The sequence below is a fragment of the Tamandua tetradactyla genome, chromosome 2 (assembly GCF_023851605.1).
Source record: "Tamandua tetradactyla isolate mTamTet1 chromosome 2, mTamTet1.pri, whole genome shotgun sequence".
Lineage (NCBI taxonomy): Eukaryota > Metazoa > Chordata > Mammalia > Pilosa > Myrmecophagidae > Tamandua > Tamandua tetradactyla.
Genome location: NC_135328.1, coordinates 177,582,010 through 177,606,916, shown reverse-complemented (window position 1 = coordinate 177,606,916; position 24,907 = coordinate 177,582,010). Strand labels below are relative to the sequence as shown.

General features: G+C 36.6%; 1 protein-coding gene across 5 annotated transcripts in view; it reads left to right on the top strand.

Moving 5' to 3' along the window:
• NASP (nuclear autoantigenic sperm protein) overlaps window positions 1–24,907 on the top strand; it is a 74,651-nt gene that overhangs the window by 40,438 nt on the left and 9,306 nt on the right. For all 5 annotated transcript variants that reach the window (XM_077149814.1, XM_077149815.1, XM_077149811.1 and 2 more), the window contains 4 exons: window positions 11,715–11,765; window positions 18,048–18,158; window positions 22,797–22,877; window positions 24,409–24,518. In XM_077149814.1, the coding sequence (XP_077005929.1) occupies window positions 11,715–11,765; window positions 18,048–18,158; window positions 22,797–22,877; window positions 24,409–24,518 (353 nt within the window). The remainder of the gene's footprint in view (window positions 1–11,714; window positions 11,766–18,047; window positions 18,159–22,796; window positions 22,878–24,408; window positions 24,519–24,907) is intronic.

The following is a 24,907-nucleotide window of genomic DNA, read 5'->3' as shown; positions in this document are numbered from 1 at the left end:
CAGATCAGAATTTTTCATTTCTTGTTTCCTGCCCTGCCTGTATGGTGCCTTTTTTCCCCCTTCAGAGGGTCTGCTTAGGTATTATAGACCCCAGTCAGATTTTCCCAGACCAAACTGGCCATGTCAGGAGGAAAGAATGACCTGCTTCAGTTTTCCCTGAGGGTGAGACCCAGCAGATTGAAAGGCTTTCCTATGAAGCCTTTAGACTCTGCGTTTTTCACATCCTACCCAGTATGTGGTGCTTTTCTGCCTGCAGGTCCCACCAGCATAAGGTGATGCGGTACCTTTAACTTCAGCAGACTCTCCCTGCTGGGGTGTGGTTGAGACAGAGGTTGTATGTTGGCTTAAATTGCTTCACTTTTCCAGAACCTGGGTTCTAAATTCCTTGAGAAGGGAATCCACCTGAGCTGGGCCCCACCCCTCTCCTGGGGAAGGCCCAGGCTACAGACAAATACTTAGAGACCGTCAATTCTGCCTATGCCTGGAACAGTTGATGCCTGAGAAGCCTTGCAGCTATATTTCAAGAGTAGTCAAGCCAAAGGAACACAGCCATGAAAAAGAAAAATCCGTTTCAGAGTCAGGACCCCTGTTCCTTGGTTTTGCCAATCAAGAGCTTAAGTTGGTACGATGCTCTGTGTATCTCTGTTTCCTATGTGACCCCTCCTTTCCTTTTGGGCCCAGAACTCTTCACATCCAAAAGACCTGTCTTTTTTTCTTTTTCTTTTTCCCTCAGCCCTTCCCTCTCTGCATCACAGCAATACCCAGCGACCTCTGCTTCTACTCAAGGTTCAACTGAGCTGGGGGCCTATTTTTAGTAGTTAGAATTTGTTAACGAATTCCACAACTGGAGCTTGGTTGGTCTCAGACCCTGCTGTTGGTAAAGTCCCTTTCTTTTCCCCTCTGGGAAGCAGTCTGTTACCTGTTGGGGAGGGGCGCTGGTTCTATGGCTTGGGGAACTCACGGTTCTGGGTGGGCTCACAACCAGTCCACGTTGTCCAGACTGGTGTACGCTGTGTGTCTGGTCACTCATGTGGCCCCTGCAGTTCTGTAGTGTTCCTGGCTATTTACTAGCTGCTCGGAGGACGAACTAAATCCCACACCTTGCTATGCCGCCATCTTGGCTCCTTCTCCCCGCTTTGTTTTTCCTTCGTGTGGTTTGACATTGTGATGGCAATTTATTGTGATTTATAAGTCACATAAATTTGCCCATAACACGTTTGAGAAATGTCTATACAATTCCTTTCCCCCATTTTAAAATTGGGTCATTTTGTAAGTGAGTTGTAAATGTTGTTTTATATATTACATATAGTTATCAGATATGTGATGTGCAGAAAATTCCCATTCTGTGGCCTGTCTTTTCACTTTGTTGATGGTGTCTTTGCAGTAGAAAAACTTTAAATTTTGACGTCCACTCTATTTTCTTGTATGTACACTGCTTTTGGTGTCATGTAAGAAAGCATTTTCTAATCCAAGGTTATAAAAATTTATTCGTATGTTTCCTTTTAAGATTATTAGTTTTACCTCATATTTAGGCCTTTGATCCATTTTAAGGGAATTTTTGTATGTGATGTAACAGTGTACCACCTTCATTCTTTCGCATATGGATATCCACTTATCCCAACACCATTTGTTAAAATGGTTGTTTTTTTACTCCACTGAATTGGCTTGACATCCTTGTCCAAAATCAGTTGACCAAAAATGTCAGTGTTTATTTCTTATCTCTCAGTTCTAATTCATTGATTTATATGTCTGATATAAAGATATCTTATAAAACTTGAAATTAGAATGTGTTAGTGCTCCAACTTGGTTCTTTTCAAGATTTTTTTGGCTGTCCTCTATAGCTTTGCATTAATATATGAATTTTAGGATCAGTACACCATTTTACATGGAAAAAAGTGGCAGATAGCATTTTAGTTTTTCTTAGTTTTATTATTAATTGTGATAAAAAATACATTACATGAAAACATCAGCTTAACCATTTTAAGAAGGCCCATTCATTGACATTAAGTACAAATTGATAATACTGTGTATTTTCATCGCCCCAAACCAAAATTCATACTCATTTAGCAATAACTCCCCATTTCCCCAGTATTCTGCTTATTTTATGTCTTCAGTGATTTGCTTATTTTAAGTATTTCATAGATAAATTATACAATATTTGTCCTTTTGTGTCTAGCTTATTTTACATGTCTTCAAAGTTTATCTGTGTTGTACCATGTATCAGCACTTTTTTTTTTTATGACAGAATAGCATTCAACTACATGATCAAACCCACATATTGTTTATTCGTTCATCTGTTCTTGGAAACTTAGGTTGCTTTCACCTTTTGTCTGTTGTGAATAATGCCATAATGAACGTTGGTACACAAATACCTGCATGAGTCCCTGCTTTCAGATATTTTGGGTATATACTTAAGAGTGGAGTGATAATTCTATGTTTAATTTTGAGGAACTGCCAAACTATTTCCCACAGTGCCTGCAGACTTTTACATTCCCACCAGTAATGTATGTGAGGGTTACTATTTATCCATGTCCTCACCAGCCCTGTTTATTTTCTGTTTTTTGTGGTGGGAATATAGAATATACTGTTGTATAGTAGTGGTGGGAATATAGAATAGTATCTAATTGTGTAGGTTTTTTGTTTGTTTGAGTGCATGTACTAGAATTGAACCCAGGTCTCCCACGTAGCAGGCGAGTATTCTATCACTGAGCTATCTGTGTACCCTAATTGTGGTTTTAAATTGCATTTCTCTAACAGCTAAAGATATTGCGCATCTTTTCATACCTGTGGGCCATTTGAATATGTTCGGAGAAATGTCTATTCAGATTCTTGGCCCATTTTCTAATGGGTTGTCTTTTTGTTGTTGAGTTGTAGGATTTTTTTATATATTCTGGATATTAAATCTAGTAGTATATACTTAGTACATATTGGGTAGATGTCCAATAGTGGTATTGCCGGGTCATATGGTAATTCTATACTTCGCTTACTGAGGAATTGCCAAACTGTTTTCCATAATGGCTGTATCATTTTACATTCATACCAGCAGTGTGTTCTTGTTTATCCACATCCTCTCCAACACTTGTAAGTTTTTTTTAAATAGTAACTGTCTAGTGGAATGGTATCCCCATTGTGGTTGTGATTTGCATTTCCCTAGTAGCTAATGATGTTGAGCATCTTCTTGTATTCTCTGGAGAAATGTTTATTCAAGTTTTTTGCCTCCCACCCCCCTTTTTGTAGATTTTATTGAGATATATTCACTTATGCTTAAAATAACTACTGATAATACAGGGCTTTGTTCTTCCATTTTACTGTTTTTTTGTCTTTGTATGTCTTATACCTTTTTTGACACAGAGTTCTGGTAATGCATACTTCCATGTTTATTTTTGTACTGAACCATATTGAGACCCTTCTTTCTTGATATGTTTTTCATATATTTTCTTTATGGTTCCATGGGTTAAAATTTAACCTGAATTTATTATTATATTTCATTTGATACCAATTTGACTTCAATAACATATACATACAGTGTTCCTATACCCTTCTATTCCTGTATCTTTTTTTGTACTCGTTAAAAATTGTATCTTTATCATCTGTCCAAGACCATAAATTTATTATTACTTTTTATCCATTTACATTTTAGCACCTGAAAGAAATAAGGAGAGTTACATAACAAAAAAATACAGTATAATCGTAGTAATATTTATAATTACTAATTTGTTTACCTTTATTGGAGGTCTTTGATTCTTTATGCTCCTTTGATCCATTGTCTAGTGTCTTCCTTCCAGTCTGAAGAACTCTCTGTAGCATTGCTTGTGGGCATATCTAGTGTTAATGAACTCCCTCAGCTTTTGTTTATTTGGGAGTGTCTTAGGCTTTGCCTCTTTTCTTTTTTTTTAACATTTTCTATTGTGAAATATGACATATACAAAAAAGCAGTAAATTTCAAAGTACATTGTAACAAGTAATTATAGAACAGATTTCAGAGTTTGGTATGGGTTTCAGTTCTCCAATTTTAGGTTTTTGTTTCTAGCTGCTCCAAGACCCTGGAGATTAAAAGAAATATCAATATAATGATTCAGCAGTCACACTCATTTGTTAAATCCTGTCTTCGCTTTTATAACTCCCCCTTCTCCTTTGATCCTTCTCCCAATCTTTAAGTGTATTTGGGCTCTGCCCATTCCAACTTTTTCATGTTGGAAAGGTGTGTTAATAATATGGGATAGGGGGGTAGAACTAGTAGATGTCCTTGGAGAGGCTGGCCCCTCTGGATTTCAGGATTTACCTGGCCTAAGAACCCCTCTAGAGGTTATAGGCTGCCTCATTTCTGAAAGAAAGTTTCTCAGATACAAAATTCTTGGTTGGCAGTTGTTTTCTTTCAATACTTATTTTATCTCACTGCCTTCTTGCTTCCTTGGTTTCTGATGAGAAAATGGCACTTTATCTTATTGGGATTCTTAGGAGCTTTTTCTATGGCTTTTGAAGCTGTGTTCTTGAAGCTTTCAGAACTTTGTCCTTAGCATCAGACAATTGGATTAGTATGTGTCTCAGCATGGCTGTCTTTGAATTTGTCCACTTTGTTGTGTGTGGGGCTTCTTGAATGTGCATATTCACATCTTTTGTTAAATTTGGGAAGTTTTCTGTCATTATATTTTGGAATATTCTTTCTGCCCCTTTTCCTTCTGAGACTCCAATAATGAATATATTAGTATTCTTGGTGGCATTGTACAGCTCTCTTGGGCTCTCTGTTCCTTAAATATTCTTTTTAAAATTCTTTTTTTCTATCTACTCCTCATCCTGAATCATTTTAACTGTCTTTGAGATCATTGATTCCTCTGCTACCTCCAGTTTGCTTTTGAAACTGTCTAGGGAATTTTTCATTTCAGTTTTTGTTAACTGCAGTGTTTCTCTAGAAGATTTCTGTATTGCCCATTTCATTGATTTCCTCATATCTTTTAGTTCTTTCTCTTTATCTCTGAACATATGATGATTATTAAAGCCTCTTTCTGTTGAGTTGAAAGTCTGGGTCCTCTTTAATGGTTTCTGGATTTTTATATTTTTTCTTTGGAAGTGGTCATTTCCTGTTTGTCTTAAAGTCATCTGTTGAACAATATACACTTGAGTGTTTTTAAGCGTTAACTCAGATTTAGTCCTTTAGTTGTCTGTTCCTTAAGTTTGGGTTCAGCTAGTGATATAACAGGAGCTAATCAAAACAAATAAGCCAGTGCAAAAAGCACCTTTCACTGTCTTTGCAAATTTTCTCTGCTTTGGCTGATGGTCTCTTTCAGTGCTTAGCCCTTTTTTCAAGAAGAATATCAGCCTGATCTTTTTCTCTCTCAGCCAATATGGCAAACAAACTCATTGCCCTCCCCCTCTCTTTGTGGGTCATGACTCCCAGGGGTGTAAGCCTCCCTGGCAGCGTGGAATCGAAATCCTAGAATGAGCTGGAACTCAGCATCAAGGGATTGAGAAAATCTTCTCTACCCAAAGGGGGAAGAAGACAAAGTGTCAGTTGGCTGAGAGATTTCCAACAGAGTCGAGAGGTTATCCTTATACATTATATAGAAATCCCTTTTTAGTATGTGGTGTATCTGAGTGGCTAAAGGGAAGTACCTGAAACTAGAGTTGTTCTCCAATAGCCTTGTTACTTGAAGATGATTGTATAAAAATATAATGTTTACAATGTGACTGTGTGTTTGTGAAAATCATGTGTTCCCTTTATGTAGGGTGTGGAGAGATGAGTAAAAAATATGAATAAAAATAAACAAATAGTAGGGAGAACAAAGGTTAAAAAAGGGTACATGTAACAAAGGGTAGATGGAAATACAAGTGGTCAGTGCCAGGGAGGGGTAAGGGACATGGTATGTGTGAGTTTTTTCTTTTTCTGGAGTGATGCAGATGTTCTAAAAATGATCATGGTGATGAATATACTACTATGTGATGATATTGTGAGCCACTGATTGTACAGCATGTATGGAATGTTTGTATATTAAGAATGTGTTTGTATGTTATTTTGTCAATTAAAAAAAGGTATGGGGAAGGTAGGGTTTAACAAATGAAAAAAAAAAAAAGAATAGCAGCCTGGGGTGGTGTGATGGTGGCTCAGTGGCAGAATTCTTGGCTGCCATGACAGAGACCCAGGTTCGATTCCCGGTATCTGCCCATGGCCCCCTCCCAAATAAAAAATAATATCAGCCTGAGGCAAGTGGGAAGTTCAGGGTCCTCTGTCTTATCTGAGTCTGAGTGTGGAGCTGGGGCTGTGGGGCCTGCTTCTTTTCCTGGGCTTGGGTCTGCTTGAGGCTTATGAATTCCGCCTTTACAGTTCAAGTGAATGCCCTCTCTGCTCCCTTTGAAATAGACCTCCTTCCCCTCCTGTGATTTGATGCAGTGTGCTCCAGGCTGCTTCAACTTAATTGCTTCTCACATTGTCCCTGCTGTCTGCAAGCTGCTTTTCTGCCCTCAGGACAAACTCTGGGATGGTAAGCCCTAGACATGTTAATCTGCTCAGCCTCTCAGACTTCTGCTTGATAGATTGGCACTGACATACATGCGCCCCAATTTGTACATAGAGGTTGCTCTGTTCTCTCTAGATCAAGGTCAAGGACCTGCATTGGAAGTACAAGGTGGCTGCACTCTGCATTTTGGAGGGGGTGAGGGAAAGGGACAGTAAGGATCTCAGGAGCTTTTTCTGTGTCTTGAAGCTGGGTTTTCTTGATTCAGCACTTGCCCAGTTAATGCAGCCTTTTAATGTTTTCCATAGTTTTGAGGAAGGTTACTTACAGTGTTAATTCAAGATTCCTCTACTTCCTTTGCCCCAGGGGGTTGAAACAATGGCTGCCCTCATGGCCAGGGTACCATGAGATTCTGCTGCTGCTTCTTGATTTCGTGCTTGCCATCTTACTGTAGTCCTCTAACTTTTCTTGAGGTTTGAGAAGGGTATTTCTTCCAGTTCTTGCCTGTTGTTCAGTGTTTCTCAGGGCTGGAGGGATGGAGCCCTGAAGCATCTTTCTCACCCCTTGTGCTCATGGTATTCCTTTATTTCTGCAAAACCAGTTGCAGTGTCCCCATTTCATTTCTGATTTTAAAATTAGAGTTCTCCAGCAATCTATCTAAAGTTTTGACAATAATGTTTATCTTTTAAAAAAGCTAGCTTTTGGAGAATTTGCTTATTTTTTCCTGTTACCTTTCTGTTCTCTCTTTTCTTTATCTCTGCTCTAATCTTTATTTCCTTTCTTCTGCTAACTTTGAGTATAGTTTGCTGTCCCTTAAGGTGTACCATTATTTTATTGATTTGGGGTGTTTTTTAAAATATAGGCATTTACAGCTTTAAATTTCTTAACATTGTTTTCTGTGTTCTATAAGTTTGGAATATTGGAATATTTTCATTTCCATTCCTGCCGAGATACTACATGATTTCTCCTGTGATTTCCTCTTTGATCCATTAGTTGTTTACAAATGTGTTCACATTCACGTATTTGTGAATTTCCCAGTTTTCCTTCTGTTAATTTCTAGTTGCATTCCATTGTATAAAACAGTACTCTTCTGAGGTTCCTACATGTTTTCATTTGTGGGAGCACGTCTTTCCACTATGACTGATGGGAACCCTAGCTGTTCTAGATCTTGTGAATATTACCAAGGATTGTTTCACCTACTCTTTTTAATTGGTTTTTCTCAATCCTCAGTAATTTTTTTTTTTCTCACTAATTTTATTATGTATAAGGTGATTTAGTACTTAGGCAGAGATTGGTGGAAACCCCCTTTAGATCTCTGGACCTCTCTCAGCCACCTCTCTTCATTATTCTGTCCTATAAATTCTACTAACCTTGCCCTCCCCAAATTCTGTCTCCTCTATTCCGTGAGACTGTTGGGCTCTGTTCTATTTGCTAGGTACTAGGTACACTGTTCTACCTCCTCCCTTGTGCTGGGTTCTATAAACTCCAGGCAGTAAGCTCGAGCACTCTTAGGGACTACATTTTTTTCCTTTATCTCAAATCACTGTACTGTGCCACTAGTTCTTCAGTGTCTGAAAACTGAATGTATTTTGATCAATGTTTTGGTTGTTTGAGGTGGGTAGACAAATGGAGCCCCTGATATTTCCATTACGCTAAAAGCAGAAAAGTTAAATAGTTGTGTATCTGAATCGCTCACCCAACATGGGCAGCAAACATTTTGTATATTTTTGTTGCCACTGGTCCCTGACTGTTTATGTAGCATTTATGTGCCATATTAATAATGTGGTTATTTTTATAATTCAGTACCATTTGAAATTTGTGTTCCTGCAACACTGTGCGATCCACAGTGTTGGTTTGTTGAGCTGTTTGTTAATGTTCTGCAAAGATAAGTTAAAAAAAAAATTGGAGGGTTTAGAAACGTAGCAGTTTGACATTACCATGATGTGTTTATTGTATTTTACCAAAAAAAGTCTGTCATGGATTGGAAATTAAAAACCTGGTTCTTCAACTATACATATTTTGAGAAACACTGTGCTAGACCATTTGGCCAGTATAACCCCTTAGCAAAAACTATTTGAACATTACGGCCATGACAGAAAGAGTTTGTAGATCAGGATCCAAGGCCATTCTAGGGTCCTGAGCATATAGCCTGCTTACTTACCTGCAGTATAAAATAATACTTTTGAAATTTTGCCTCATTCCTATGAAGTGTGTTATATGTAACCCTTTTTTCCCCATTCTTGAGGCTTTTCCATCAAACTGATAGACTAGTAAAATATTCAGGGGAGGATTAGAGATTAGAAGCAAAGATTTTGGATCCTGCTGAAGGAAAACACTTACTTTTTCATCCCTAGCATAAATTCTAGGACTTAGGCTCCAACATAGTTCTGATCTGTCAGTTAATTTGTTACCTTTCTCTGTGTTTCTAAAAATAAGTTGTCTCCTCTGTTTTGACTGTTTTGTTGGGATCCAGTACTTAGCACTTAATAGGCATTTAAAGTATCTGTTGAACTTAACTAAATACTGAATGAGTTTTGCTGTTTTTTAGTGGTTCACCTGGTTTGTTTGTATTGTACATACTAAAGTTTATTTCTATAAATTTCGTATAGTCAGACATGGAGTCCAGGTGTGAAAATAATTGACAAGAGTTCTGTTGATGTGGGTTTATTTTTTTCAAAACCTTTTTGCCATGTTTAGTAATTATCTACGTAGGAGTTTTACCTTTTATACCTTCTGTTTTCTTAAACTTCTCTTCTGACTGTCTTGTAAGTACTTCAATTCTAATTTATTGCTTAGGAGTTATTAGTACCTAGTAGTAAAGTTGCCTTTTTCCCTCATTGTTCTTTTCTTTTCTCCACTTCACCACAGCTCACAGTATTCCCAGTTGTGGTACACTTGTTACAATTCATGAAAGAATATTTTTATTCACTATAAACTATATTAATTATATTAACTATAGTCCATCATTTAGAGTGTTTGTGTTCTATAGCCCTGAAGATTTTTATTCTAGTAACATATAACCTAAAGTTTCTCCTTTTAACTGCACTCACATATATAATTCTATGCTGTTAATTACATTTACAGTCCTGTGCAAGCATCACCACTATTCGTTACCGAAAGCTCATTATCAACTCAAATAGAAATGCTGTACAATTTAAGTATGAACTCCTCATTCTGCACTCCTACCCCATCTTCTGGTATCCTATATTCTAGATTCTGACCCTTCCATATAAATGTGGTGATTAGTTTTTTCATTTCTGCAAAGAAGGTTGTTGGAATTTTTATTGGGATTGTATTGAATCTGTAAATCATTTTAGATGGTATTGACACCTTATCAATATTTAGTCTTTCAATATATGAACACAGAGTGCCCTTTCACTTAGGTCGTCTTTGATTTCTTATAGTAATTTTGTAGTTTTCCATTTATAAGTCTTTAACATCTTGGTTAAATTTATTCTAAGGTGTTTAATGCTTTTAGTTGCTATTGTAAGTAGATTATTTTCCCCCTTTATTGCTTCTTCTGATTATTCATACTATTGTGTAGAAACACTGCTGATTTGGGAATGTTGATCTTGTACTGTACCACTTTGCAGAACTTATTTATTAGCTCTTGTAGTTTTAGTGTAGTTTTTTATTGTAGTTTTTATTGTAGATTTCTTTGAGATTTTTCTCTATTGGATCATGTCATCTGCAAATAGGGGAAGTTTATTTCTTCCTTTCCAATTTGGTTGTCTTTTTTTTTCTTGCCTAATTGCTCTGGCTAGAGCATTCAGTTCAAGGTTGAATGATACTGAAGACAGTCATCATCCTTGTCTTGTACCTGATCTTAGAGAGGATGCTTTCATTTTCTCCCTGCCGTATCAGTTTTCTACTGTGTGACTTTTACCCCAGGCCCGCTTTGACTTAATTGTTTCTTACATTGCTTTACCTATCTGTGAGCTGCTTCTGTCTGAAGGGCAAGTTCTGGGAAAGTAAGTCCAAGAAGAATTTCCTGGTTCAGCTTTCTGACTGCTACCCAATACATTGGCACCAACATAGAATCACCACAGTATGGGCACGTAGAGGTTATTCTCTTCTGGGAGGAAAGAGGTCAGGCACCCACAATGGAAGCACACGCTGCTCCATACTGCACAAGAAAGGGATGGGGACAGGCCAGCAAGGGTACCATGAGCTTCTCCTTCTGTTTTTGCTTGTTTGTTGTTTAATGTCATGGGTATTAACATTTTCTAATGTCTGTGTACATGTACTTTTTAAAAATCTTTCAATGCAATTTTATTGAGATGTATTCACACACCATATAATAGATGGTATACAATTAAAAAATATACAATCAGTGGCTCACAGTATCATATGGTTGTGCATTCATCCATAATCAGTTTTACAACAGAGAAATGGATTTTTAAGACTGCAGTCTGGGTATTAGGGGTACTCATCGCTATCAGATTGGTCATTATTTTGAGACCTTTCCAGTAAATACAGCTATTAAATGTTAAAGATATTAGGATAAAAAAAAAAAAGAATGTTCTGGGAAACATTGCCTTTACCTCTAGAAATATATACATATATAAATAAATAAATAACAAAAGCCTATTTTTAGTCAGCACTTTTGCAGAACACGAGATTTTTTCCAGCAATACGTATATACATATTGCACTATAGTAGAAATGCTTCATTCTCTTCCATCTGATCATAAATTTAGAAAGTTAGGCTATGACCATGTAGCTTTTTAGTAGACATTGTAGTGTACCTAGTCCCTAGCAAATAGGCACTTAGCAAAATACTTGAATAAGTAAGGATTAAATTTGATAATATATATTGGTCCTAGTACTTGGTTCATATTGGGTGTTAATAAATGTTAGCTCTTTATGATTTCTTCTTCCAGTTTATTTTTTTTTAATTAGAGAAGTTGTGTGATTGCAGAAAATACAATCTTATAAACCTTCCCACCTCTTGTATTAGTGTAGTACATTTCATATAATTGATGAAAAATATATCATAGTTGTACTAATAACTATATAAGTCACGTTTTACATTAGGATTCTCTCATATATAGTCCTATGGTTGTCAGTCTTTAAAAAATTTTTATTCTAGTAATGTATACAATATATGACTTCTCCTTTTAGTTACATTCAAATATGTAATTCAGTGCTATCACAGTGCTGTGCTACCGTCACTACCATCCATCACCAAAACTTTTCCATGATTATTTAATTTCCAGGTTTAAAATAGTCTCCATTTTGACTTTTTCTTAATTTTTCATTGTAGAATTGAAGAAGATGCTCCTGCTCCTTCTACCTCTGCAGATAAAGTGGAGAGGTAAGATTAATTTACATGGCACAATTAGATTCAAATTTGAAGCATAAACTAAGGACTGTATAACTTGAGGGCAGTTCATTTAGATGTTTGAATAGGTAACAACTAACAGTGTTATCCATTATTAAAATCCATTATTATCAGATAATAATGTCTTCAAGTTTTTGTATTTGATCAAAATATTAGAATTGAAAGTTAGTTGGTTCTGCTCTTCACTTCATATACACCCCATGCCTGACAAATACTTTTCCTTGACTACTTCAAACTAATTTCGATCTCTACTTTTTAAGATTGCCATTTTCGATTTTATGGTTATTATTCTAGTTAAAATTCCAAATTTTACATTGAACCCACATCTACTTCCATATAACTTCTCAATTTGATATGACTGTGTGGTGTTTAAATCAGAAGTTAGCATAATAATTAACGAGAAAGCTTATCCAAAAGATAATGCTTAGGTTACATCCCTGTTTGTGAAGCTTGAGAAAGGATTCAGGTTTGTGTGTTCTGAAAAAGCTTCCTGATGATTCTTTGATTCACTTGGGTTGAGAGTCCCTGTTCCAGATTCTGTTTAATCCTGCTGCAGAATATCCTACATCTGTTTTTTAAGGGTCCTAAGGTGTTTTTCATTTTGTTTTATTTTTTTTGGTGTTTTTCATGGTGTGGTCTTAAATCCCCTTGTCATTATGGTCATTTAAAATGCATTTTCTGTAAAGAATAAGTAGTAATTTGTGAGTCAGTCTGGTTTTAAGAAGGAATGAGCACTGCTCAAAGTTGGTCCTAAACACATTCACATAACCTATTTTAGAGGGTTACTCTTGGAATATACTATACTATTTAAATTACTGAAATGAATATGAAGCATAAATGTTCCTATGAAGCCTAAAGGTTACCTGACCCCCAAAACATAGTGCTGATATGTCATTAGCAATGTTAAGAGTATATTGAGAGGAGTGTGATATTCTGCTTCTGAGAGAAACATGAAGGATGATTTGAAAAACACGACTTGTCACAGAATAAATTCATAGCCACTAACCTCAAATGAGTCTTTTTTAAATTCTCTCTCTCTCTCTTTTTTTTTTTCCCACATGGGCAGGCACCGGGAGTCGAACTCAGGTCCTCTGGCATGGCAGGCAAGCATTTTTGCCTGCTGAGCCACCGTGGCCCGACCTCAGATGAGTTTTTAATACCCATTTTTAATACCACATTTCCCTGATCATATTTCCATTCTGCTGAGCAACTTTTTCATGACATTTTCTTCTCAAACATTTAAAACCATCCTTTCCCTTTCTTGCTCTTACTTGATGATTTTACTTTGTTTTGGTGAACTAAGCACTGGAAAAAGAAATCTTGTTAACAGTCCCACCGTCAATCTGTACCCTTTGAGGGAGTATGGATCTCTGTCTGTTCAGTCTCTTATTCCACAGTTCTCAAAATGTAATCTGTTTACATTTTGGGTCCTTTAGGGAGCTCACATTCAAAGGTTCTATGAGGTTAAAACTATTTTCATAATAATGAGACTATTTTCCTAAATTTTTTACTGTATTTTAAAGGCACTAATGGTGCAAAAGGAAAGATGATGGGTAAGCCTGTCTATTGTCTTCAAACAGTACTGCTAGTAGTCATTGTATTCTTTACCACTGTTAACCTATAGTAAAAAAACTGCCAGTTTCACTTGAATGTCTGTGGTGAAGCAGTACAAACTAATAATATTATTAATTCTCAGTCCTTCGTAATACTTTTTTTTGTGTATGTGCATGGGCTGGGAATTGAACCCCGGTCACCTACATGGCTGAACTATCTGGGCACCCTTATACATGACTTTTTAATATTCTATGTGACAAAATGGGAAATATAGACAAAGCACTTCTGCATACTTAGGTATGATGGTTGTCTCAGGAAGAGGCCCTAGTGCAGTTGTTTGAGTTGAGAGTTGAATTAGCCCCTTTCCCCCAGGAGCTTCAGTTTTACTTGAAAGAATGACCAACAGACAAACTGGTTATTTAAAATTGGGTATTTGGCAGACATTTTCTCCAAAATAAACAAAATGAACCTGAAAACTTCACTTTCAGAAATAAAACCACAAAACACTACCATCTAATTCAATTTTAAAGGCTGGTATGCTGAACGGGGAATGGTTTTATTTAGGAGCTCCTTTTTAATACTCTCAGGTACCAGGGCTCTGCCTTTTAGAGTGATTTCAGTCATCAGTAATCCTTTTTCCTTAATTACCTCTTTACAGTATACCTTCAATTGATCCTTCCATCTACATTCAATTAATTTCATTCACAGCAACTCCTTAAGACATGCTCTCCAGTTTCTATCATCTATTGATTAATCACTTCTCTTATCTTGCTAACTACCATCATCATGAATGAGGACTGTCCGTTCCCAGCAACCCCTAGACAGATGACCTTTACCTTACCACACTCTTTGGCAGCCCAGACTTCAGGACAGTGATTTTTAATGTACAGTATGAAAAGTTCATCAGTATGGTTTCAGGTTCCACATTGCAACTACCTTTAAGTAGCTACCACTTAGGGAGTTTGGGTGTAGTGTCAAGTAATTGGTTTTTTTTAGTTTTACTTTCTAATAGCGATAGTTATAACTCATGTTCACAAGATCCCAAAGTTTTAGAACCATTAAGGGAACATTGTCACTTATTCACTGGATCATGACCCCTGTCATGATCAGAACAGAGCCTGTATTCAGCAACATTACTTTTTCCCTGACAGATGATGATTTGTGTCCACTTTTCAATCAACGTTTGCCTCTACCGTTTCATTAAAAGTGGCGTGATCATGGGTAATGCCATCTACATTCCTTAATCCAGTGGTCATGTCTCAGTCCTCAGTCTGACCTAGTTGATAACTTCCTTCTTTCTTTGCCTTTTCTTCTTTACTTTTCTTCATTTGACTTTTGAGGATACCATTTTCTCTGGCTCTTCTCCAAGAACGTACTGTCCTTTTTCTTGTATCTGTGTCTTCCTCATCTCTCTTGCCTCTGAACATTACAGAGGTTCCAGGGCTTTTGATTGTAGAACCTTTTTATCAGTACTAGTTGATCTTCCCCATTTTGATCCTATGACTTTGACTTTCCCCATTTATATCACTGGTCCCCAGAAATATCTCTTGAACCCTCTCCCTTTCAGCATCTTGGAGGTCTAATTAAAGCCTCTTAAAATTTTCAGGTCTAAAATTAAATAACTGATTTCCCTGCTCTCCACCTACTTTTCTCTCAGTTGATTTTGTCTCAGTAAATATCGGTGTCATTCTAGAATTTTAAATCTAGATTGCCTAGATTTTAATCTCTGCTACTGCTTCTTGGTGGTTTTATAAATAAGCCTTGGGAAAGTTATTTAACTTCTACTTCAGTTTTCCTCTCTGTATAATGGGCTAATAATCCAGCAACTTTATACGGTAGATACCTGAAGTAATGTAAATATAGGTAAAAATCTCACATGGCACATAGTAAGTGTGTGTTATTGCAGTTGTTATAACAGCTCCCTGGAACAAAAACACTGGTTTTATCCCTGACTTTTTTTTTCTTTCTCCCCCCAGTCAAGAAATTATGTATCTGGTCCATGAGCAAATTCCAAAATACATATCCTGAATCTCCCTGGGTCTTACCGTAGATTATTTTATTTTCCTTATATCTATCTAGTCTCTGTATTTTTCTTGTTCTGTCTTACAGTCTCTTCACACAGGTTCTATTGATAAGGTGCTACCATCTCCCCTTTCTCCTTTAGCTCTCTTTTATTTCTTAGAGCTCTCTTCCTAGCTTACTCGAACCCTAAAAGTTTTGTCTCTCATATTTCAAGCAAGCTCCTATTGGAGCTTTGTTCTTGTTGTTGCTTGTGCCCTGGAGTGTTCCTTCCTGTATATCCTGTATTTGTAGGGCTTGCTTCCTCCTTTCAGTTCTCTTCTTAAATTTTATACAATCATTCCTGTTATATCCACTCTGCCTAGAACTATGTCCAACAGTATTAGGTATCCAGTGATTGATTAAGTAAAGAGGCATTTATCCTGAATAAGAACTTGGCTTCCATTAATGGGGCCTAGAAATCCCTCATTCGTTCCCTTTTTAACTGCATATTTTCCTCACTTGATATGTTTTTTACAGTTTTTTGCAGTTTCACTAAGGTATAGTTCACATACTATCATACAGGGACAAAAAAGGTATGCAATTTGATGAGTTTTAACATGTATTCAAAAACCATCACCACAATCAAGATAGTAAATTTATCCATCACCTCTTCATGATCTGCTTTCTGTCACTGTAGATTAATTTACATTGTACAGACCTTTATCTAAATAGAATCATACAGTGCATATTGTTTTGATATGGTTTCTTATAGTTATTTCATCATATATGTTATCACGTACATCAGTACTTCATTCCTTTTTGTTCTATGGTGTATTAGTTAGGGTTCTCTAGAGAAGCAGAATCAACAGGGAACACTTGCAAATATAAAATTTATGAAAGTGTCTCACGTGACCGTAGGAATGCAGAGTCCACAATCCACAGGGCAGGCTGCGAAGCCGACGACTCCAGTGGATGGCCTGGATGAACTCCACAGGAGAGGCTCACCAGCCAAAGCAGGAATGCAACCTGTCTCCTCTGAGTCCTCCTTAAAAGGCTTCCCATGATTGGATTTAGCATCACTAATTGCAGAAGACACTCCCCTTTGGCTGATTACAAATGGAATCAGCTGTGGATGTAGCTGACGTGATCATGACCTAATCCTATGAAATGTCCTCATTGCAACAGACAGGCCAGCGCTTGCCCAATCAGATGAACAGGTACCACAACTTGGCCAAGTTGACACCTGTCCCTAACCATGACATATGGTATTCATCATGTGGCTATATTACAGTTTATCCATTTGGGTTTCCAGTTTTGTGCTATTACAAATAATAAAACTGCTAAGAATATTTGTGTACAGGTCTTTGTATGAGCATATGCTGTCATTTCTCTTGGATTAATACCTAGGGTTAATACCATTTCTCTTGGGTTATATCTAGAATGGCTGGCTCGTATGGTAGGTGTATGTCTAACTTTAAGAAACTCCCAAACTGTTTTCTAAAGTGATTTTACCATTTTACATTCCTACCAGCAGTGTATGAGAGTTCCAGTTGCTCTACATCCTCGCCAACACTTGATGTGGTCAGTCTTTTTAATTTTAGCCATTCTAATGGGAGTGTAATGGTATCTCATTGCAGTTTTAATTTGCATTTCTTTAGTGACTTATGATTTTGAGCATCTTTTCGTGTGCTGATAAGCTATCTGTGTTTCTTATTTGGTGAGATGTTTGTTTCAAATTTTTCTTGTCCACATTTTTGCCTGGTTTTTATTTCACTGTTTTCTTATTAAGTTGTAAGAATTATCTATATATTCAAGATAACAAGTCCTTTGTTATCAGATATGTTTTACATATGTTTACCCCAGTCTGGCTTGGCTTTTTCATTTTTATAACTCTGTTATAAGCAAAAGTTTTTCATTTTAATGATGTTCTGTCCACTTTATTGATTCTGTTTTCTTTATAGTTTATGCTTTTTCTATCATATTTGCCAAACCCAGAGTTAACTACGATTTTCTCCTATGTTTTCTTCTAGAAGTTTTATGGTTTTAAATCTTAGATTTAGTAAGCCTGTGACCCATTTCAAGTTTATTTCTGCATATGGTATGAGAAAAAAGTTGAGGTTCACTTTTTTGCATGTGGCTATCTGATATTCTAACACCAATTGTTGAAAAGATCCTTCCCCCATTGAATTATCTTGGCACTATTCTTGAAATGTCAGTTGACCAAATTTGTGTAGTTCCATTTTTGGACTCTCTTGATTTGATTTGATCTATTTGTCTTTATGCCAGTACCATATTGTCTTTTTCTTGAAATTACTGCCTCATGACGTGTTTACCCACAAGTTTCTGGATGTAGTTTTACTTTTAACTAGTATATCTTGCTGTGTGAGTTTATATTCCTTTATGGTTCCTCCTTTTTTATTTGTTGCTTAATTAGCAAGTGTTGATAGTAACATTATAGGCTTTGAGAGTAAATAAACCTCTAAGAGAAAATATTCTAATCATGCTTCTGAGAGCGTTACCTTTGAAATTTCTTTTGTTTTTTTGGTGTTATATAAGTGTGAGTTAGGTTAGTCTTAGAGTAGTACAAATTATTTTAAAAAATTAAACTTCTGGTTTAAATGTAGTGGTTTTCAAAAATGTTGATTTAAATAGTGCTTGACCATTGAAAAAAAATTATTTGTGTATTTTTTTTTTTTGCAGTTTGGATGTGGATAGTGAAGCTAAGAAACTATTGGGTTTAGGACAGAAACATCTGGTGATGGGGGATATTCCAGCAGCTGTCAATGCATTCCAGGAAGCAGCTAGTCTTTTGTAAGTACAATGTATTTTGCTATGATGTGATCCTTTGTTCAAAATAAACATTGAGTTACAAAAAGCTGTTTCATGAGGAAAAAGAATGAATAGGAGTTTTTTCAAGACTTGATTGATTGTTCTTCATGTAGACGTTTACAAAAGTCATGTAATTTTAACTAAAACCTAAATATCATTGAACAATTTCAGCCTTTGATTTTCCTGAGTAAAGGAATTTGTTTTCCATTCATGACTAATTAGGGTAACCAACTTATCCCAGTTTGTCTGATTCTTTACTGATTTTAGTGCCTTGTACCGGGAAGCCCCTCAGTCCTGAGCAAGCGGAGACTGCTTTGGTCACATTAGCACATTTTCTTGGCTTTGTTATTTGTTGTTACCACTGGTTAGAAGTTGACAACTATCACCAGGAGACCATACATATATACCCATTTCTTAGGGGGTATCAGGTTAGCACTCGTGCTCCAAAGGTGATTTATTTTTCCCAAAGATTTTAATGTAACTGTATAGCCGAGAGAAAAAAAGTGTAAGTTCAGTCTTCAAGCAATAGCCTTTCCCTCTATTACATGATTTGAGCTAGTTTCTTCTGAGGTATTAAATTATTACCAATAGCAAGTTCCTAATTACTTGATACAATATATATAATTGAGTTAAAAAATATCCCTTATAAAAGATATAGGATATAATGAAATATTTATGGGCTTCAGGTTTGTGGCTTACTATGATTAAAAAACGTCTGGCTTCATTCTTTCTATTCATTCAGAGTCATATCTCAGACCATTCTTTACCCAACTCCAGTCCTTCTCCCAACATGCCGAATATAATTTTATTCCTAGATGTTTGTAGTAATTGCTTGTCTGGTTCCTGGACTCTGGCAGTTTCTTTCCTTTCTACGGGGGTTTCATAAACTATGGGACTTGGGTAGTTTGTATGCTGAATAGGGTTGTTACCCAAATTTTACTGGATATTAAGTGTTAAAGGTATTTTTATATTGACATTTATGACTATGTTAGGATGTAAAGTATACATATCCAATTGCTTAAGATTAAGCACAAATAAGCATACTTAGGTTACTCTCAACAGGTTCCTGGAGAGATCGGTGCTATCACTGTCTTGCCATTCAGGGTATTTAGGTGAAATTTTAAGATGTTCTATTTTAAATCTAGGAGACTACCCTAAATATGACTTCCATCCCAAACTTCCTGCTCCTTTTTTCTGCTCAGTTTCTCTGATTCTCACTAGACTCTCAGGCCATTAATACTTGAGTTTGCTTGACTTCTGCTCTTTTACTTGCCTGAAAGCAGGTCTCTTTTTTTGTGTACACAGAAGTACCTTCTCATTCCTAGATCTTACATTGAGTGATTTCCTTCCCTCTTTCCTGCCTAGATTAACATAATGCTTACTGCATTTATAAGTACTTTTTAAAATGTTTTTATATACATTTGGTTCTTGGGACAGTTCCTTGAACAGTTATTAATATTTCCATTTTACAGGTGAGGAAACTAAGGCACTATGAAGTTAAATAACTGGTCTAAGGTTATAACATCTAGTTAAGGAGTATAGGTGGGATTTGAGCAGTCTGGTATGCTGTTTAGCCATGCTGCTTTTCCTTAGACTTTACTGGCCCATACTGAACTGTGGGTCCCCCACCACTGTTCACGATCTTGTAGCAGGCTCAATACTTATTAATGCAGTTTGGCTCTTGATTATATACTAACCACAGTAAATTGATGTCATTTAGAATATATATCCTACGCATATGAAGTACATTCACTGTTGACTTGATGCATTTTTTTGTTTTAAAATATTTTTGTTGAGAAATCTTTTCCACACATGCAGTATGTACGTGGTATCACTAAATATCATCACATAGCTGTGTATTCATCATCATGATCATTTTTAGAACATTTACATCACTCCAGAAAAAGAAATAAAAAGAAAAAAATTGTATATTCCATACATATCCCTTACCTCATTGACCTCTAGTATTTAAATCTACCCAATTTTTTTTTACCTTTTATCCCCCCCCATTATTTATTTATTTTTTTAAATCCTTATTATTTTGTTTTACTCATTTGTCCATACCCTGGATAAAAGGAGCTTCAAACATAAGGTTTTCACAATCACATGGTCACAGTGTAAAAGCTATAAAGTTACACAGTCATCTTCAAGAATCAGGCAGCTGGAACACAGTTCAACAGTTTCATATACTTCCCTCTAATATACTCTAATACACCATAAACTGAAAAGGGATGTCTATATAATTCAGAATAACTTCCAAGATTACGTCTCGACTCAGTTTTCAATCTCTCAACCACAGAAACTGTCTTTTTTTCTCCCCCCCTTTGCTCAAGAAGGCTTTTTCAGTCCCATGATGCTACAAGTACCATCTCAACCCTGAGTGTCCTGTCCCCTGTTGCCACAGAGATTTACAGTCTTGAGAGTCATGTCCTGTGTGTGTGAATTCACCTGCTGAATTGGTTTAGAGAGAGAGGCCACATCTGAGCAACAAAAGAGGTTTCCTGGGGTGTGACTTTTCGGCCTAATTCTAAGTGTAGTCTTAGCTTCTCCTTTGCAGGAATAAGTTTCATAGGTGCAAACCCCAGGATCAAGGGCTCAGCCTATTGATTTGGTTGTCCCCTTCTTGTGAAAATATCAGGATTTCTCCAGATGGGGAAATTTAATTTTTCCTTAATCCCCCAAGGGGATTTTACAAATACTTTTTTATTCTCTGCCCAAATTACTCTGGGATATATCAGGGCACCACACTAACCTGGACAAACCAGCAATAACTGGTTGTATATAAAATAAACTGACCATACAAGTTAAATTAGATAATGTGCTACCCAAAATATAAATGTGGCACCAAATAAAGATACCCCCTCTTTTGGTCTCATGCCGAAGATGAAGTTTTAAAATACAGACCATATCATCATTTACCTTGTATTCTTTTTTTTAATTGACAAAACAACATACAAACACAAACATTTTTAACATATGAACATTCCATACTTAGTGTACAATCAGTGGCTCACAAGATCATCACGTAGTTATATATATCATCACCATGATCATTTCTTAGAACATTTGCATCACTCCAGAAAAAGAAATAAAAGGAAAAAAGAAAAAACTCATACATACCATACCCATTCCCCCTCCCTCTCATTGACCACTAGTATTTCCATCTACCCAGTATATTTTAACCTTTGTTCTCCCTATTTTTCCTATACCCTCATCACTCCCTTTCATTGATCACTAATATTTCAAACTACTCAATTTATTTTCTTTTTTTACATGGGCAAGCACTGGGAACCAAACCCGGGTCTCCTGCCACTGAGTCACTGTGACCTGCTGCCTATTCAGTTTATTTTAACATTTGTTCCTCCTATTATTTATTTTTAATCCATATTTTTATTCATCTGTCCATACCATAAATAAAAGGAGCATCAGACAAGATTTTCACAGTCACACAGTCACAGTGCAAAAGCGGTATCATTATACACTCATCTTCAAAAAACATGGCTACTGGAACACAGTCTATAGTTTCAGGCACTTCCCTCTATATATAATCTGTTAGAATAATCTCCAGGATAACCTCTTGACTTTGTTTGAAATCTTTCAGCCATTGACAATTTTTTTTTTTTTTTTTTAGAAAGACAGAGAAGGAAGGAAGGATGGAAGGAAGGAAGGGAGGAAGAAAGGGAAACATCTTTAAACATTATCTTATTTTATTATATTTTGTTTGTTTGTTTTTTTTTTTACATGGGCTGGGGCCGGGAATCGAACCGGGGTCCTCCGGCATGGCAGGCAAGCACTCTTGCCCACTGAGCCACCGCGGCCCACCCAGCCATTGACAATTTATTTTGTCTCATTTTTCTCTTCCCTCTTTTAGTCGAGAAGGATTTCTCAGTCCCTTGATGCTGAGTCCCAGCTCATTCTAGAATTTCTGGCCCACATTGCCAAGGGAGGTTTACACCCCTGGGAGTCATGTCCCACGTAGAGAGAGAGGCAGGGTGGTGAGTTTGCTTGCCGTATTGGCTGAGAGATAGGCCACATCTGAGCAACAAAAGAGGCTCTCTTGGGGTGATGCTTAGGCCTAATTTTAAGTTGACTTAACCTATCCTTGTTTCATATGAACAACCCCCAAGATTGAGGGCTCAGCCTATTGATTTGGTTGTCCCACTGCTTGCAAGAATATCCGGAATTCTCCAAATGGGGAAGTTGAATTTTCCTTCTTCTTGCCATTCCCCTAAGGGGACTTTGCAAATACCTCTTTATTCACTGTTAAATCACTCTGGGGTGTATCGGGGCATCACACTAGACAAACCTACAAAATCTCGTGCCCTATTCAAGATTCCGGGTACTTATGGTGTTCAGTTAACCCTGTATTCTGATTTACCTTAGTCCTACCTAAATCAGCTTCATTCATAACACTGGTTGAAATCTGTTCACTTTTGATGCATTGTTTCTTAAAGTCTGTTTTGACTTTGACTTGAAAGCTAGAGGAAGATTGATTTCCTACAAGGATTGTTTTAATGGTGCTTATTTTGGATTGAGGAAATGTCATAACTAAAGAACTAAAAATAAGTGTTTTAGACTAGATACTAATTTAAATCTTAGATGTAATTATTCTTTTTATAGAGGTAAGAAGTATGGAGAGACAGCTAATGAGTGTGGAGAAGCCTTCTTTTTCTATGGGAAATCGCTTCTGGAGTTGGCAAGGTATGTCTTTGAAGCCTCAGTCTATAGGTAGGATGCTTTGTATCACCTTTGGTCTATTAAAACCTTTCTTCTCCTTGTTTGCTAAGATGGTTTATTATCTTTGGGATTTCACATAAGTTTAAACTGAGCCTGATTTTTCATAGTTAGTCTTAATATTGGAAACTGGTTGGTATTTTCCACCAGAAATTATTAACCAGAATAAAATACATTGAGGGCATACAAACAACCCAAATAATGAATGAGTCATCTATTTAATCTCAGTTGTGTTAAATTTTTGTAATCTTACAGAGCATCTGATTGTTTGCCACCAGAATATTGCCAGGATAGTACTGGCTATATAGAGGAATGTGCGTGGACATGAAATTTGGGAAATATTTTGGCCTTACTATAAAGGGGATACATACATACAGGCCTTGTTCATTTAACACGACTCATCAGTGCTTTTCAGTTGGTTGGATGAGAGCTTTATGCTTATTTCTTGCAGTGCTCTTATAGCCATAATTTTTTTTTAAATACCAAAAAAAACACGAAACAAACGCAAACATTCGTAATTTTTGATCATTACATTTTACATATTATAATCAGTAATTCACAATATCATCACATAGTTGCATATTCATCATTATGATCATTTCTTGGAACATTTGCATCTATTTAGAAAAAGAAATAAAAAGAAAACAGAAAAAAATTCATACATACCATACCCCACCCACCCTCCCCCTCACCTATCACCAGCATTTCACTCTAAATTTATTTTAACATTTGTTCCCCCATTATTCATCTTTATTCCATATGTTTTACTCGTCTGTTGATAAGGTAGATGAAAGGAGCATCAGACACAAGATTTTCACAATCACACAGTCATATTGAGAAAGCTGTATCCTTATACAATCATCTTCAAGAAACATGGCTACTGGAACAAAGCTCCACATTTTCAGACAGTTCCCTCCAGCCTTTCCACTACATCTTGACTAATAAGGTGATATCTACTTAATGCATAAGAATAACCTCCAGGATAACCTCTCGACTCTGTTGGGAATCTCTTAGCCATTGACACTTTATCGCATTTCACTCTTTCCCTCTTTTGGTCGAGAAGATTTTCTAAGTCCCTTGATGCTGAATTTCAGCTCATTCTAGGGTTTTTCTCAATTCCTTGATGCTGAGTCTTAGCTCATTCCAGGATTTCTGTCCCACGTTGCCAGGAAGGTCCACATCCCTGGGAGTCATGTCCCATGTAGATGGGGGAGGGTGGTGAGATTGCTTTTTGTGTTGGCTGGAGAGAGGCCACATCTGAGCAACAAAAGATGTTCTCTTGGGGGTGACTCTTAGGCCTAATTTTAAGTAGGCTTGACCTATCCTTTGTGGGCTTAAGTTGCATATGAACAATCCCCAAGATTGGGGGCTCAGCCTGTAGCTTTGATTGTCAGCACTATAGCCATAATTTTTATTAGAAGTTTTTGTCTCATAAAAAAATTATTTTAAATTCTAGCTATTACACCTTTGGTGCTTTTTGTTGTTGTTGCTGTCCTAGAATGGAGAATGGTGTGTTGGGAAATGCCCTGGAAGGTGTGCATGTGGAAGAGGAAGAAGGAGAAAAAACAGAAGACGAGTCTCTGGTAGAAAATAATGATAATATAGATGGTATGTGGAATTGCATGTGACATTCAAGAGACGCGGCGTTGTATATATCTTGCATACACAGATGGTGGAAATAAGACTCCTCACCCTAGACATCTCCTCCTCATGCTAAACAACTTAGGAGAGATGTCTACGGTGACACCTGCATCTGGTGGAAACTGCAGTGGGGGTTAGATGATTACTAATGCTGACAGCAGGCTTTTGTAAGAGGATAATTTAGTTTCTCCAACAAATCTGGTTATTTCAATTGATGTTTTAAATATTATTACAACCCTAAATATTTTTCAGATGCAAATTTGTAAAACAGTTTTTGCATTTCAGTAGTAGTAGTTTTGGAACCCTTAAAAATTTTTTTTTTTGCATCTGAGAAAAAGAATTAAATGTTAATTTCT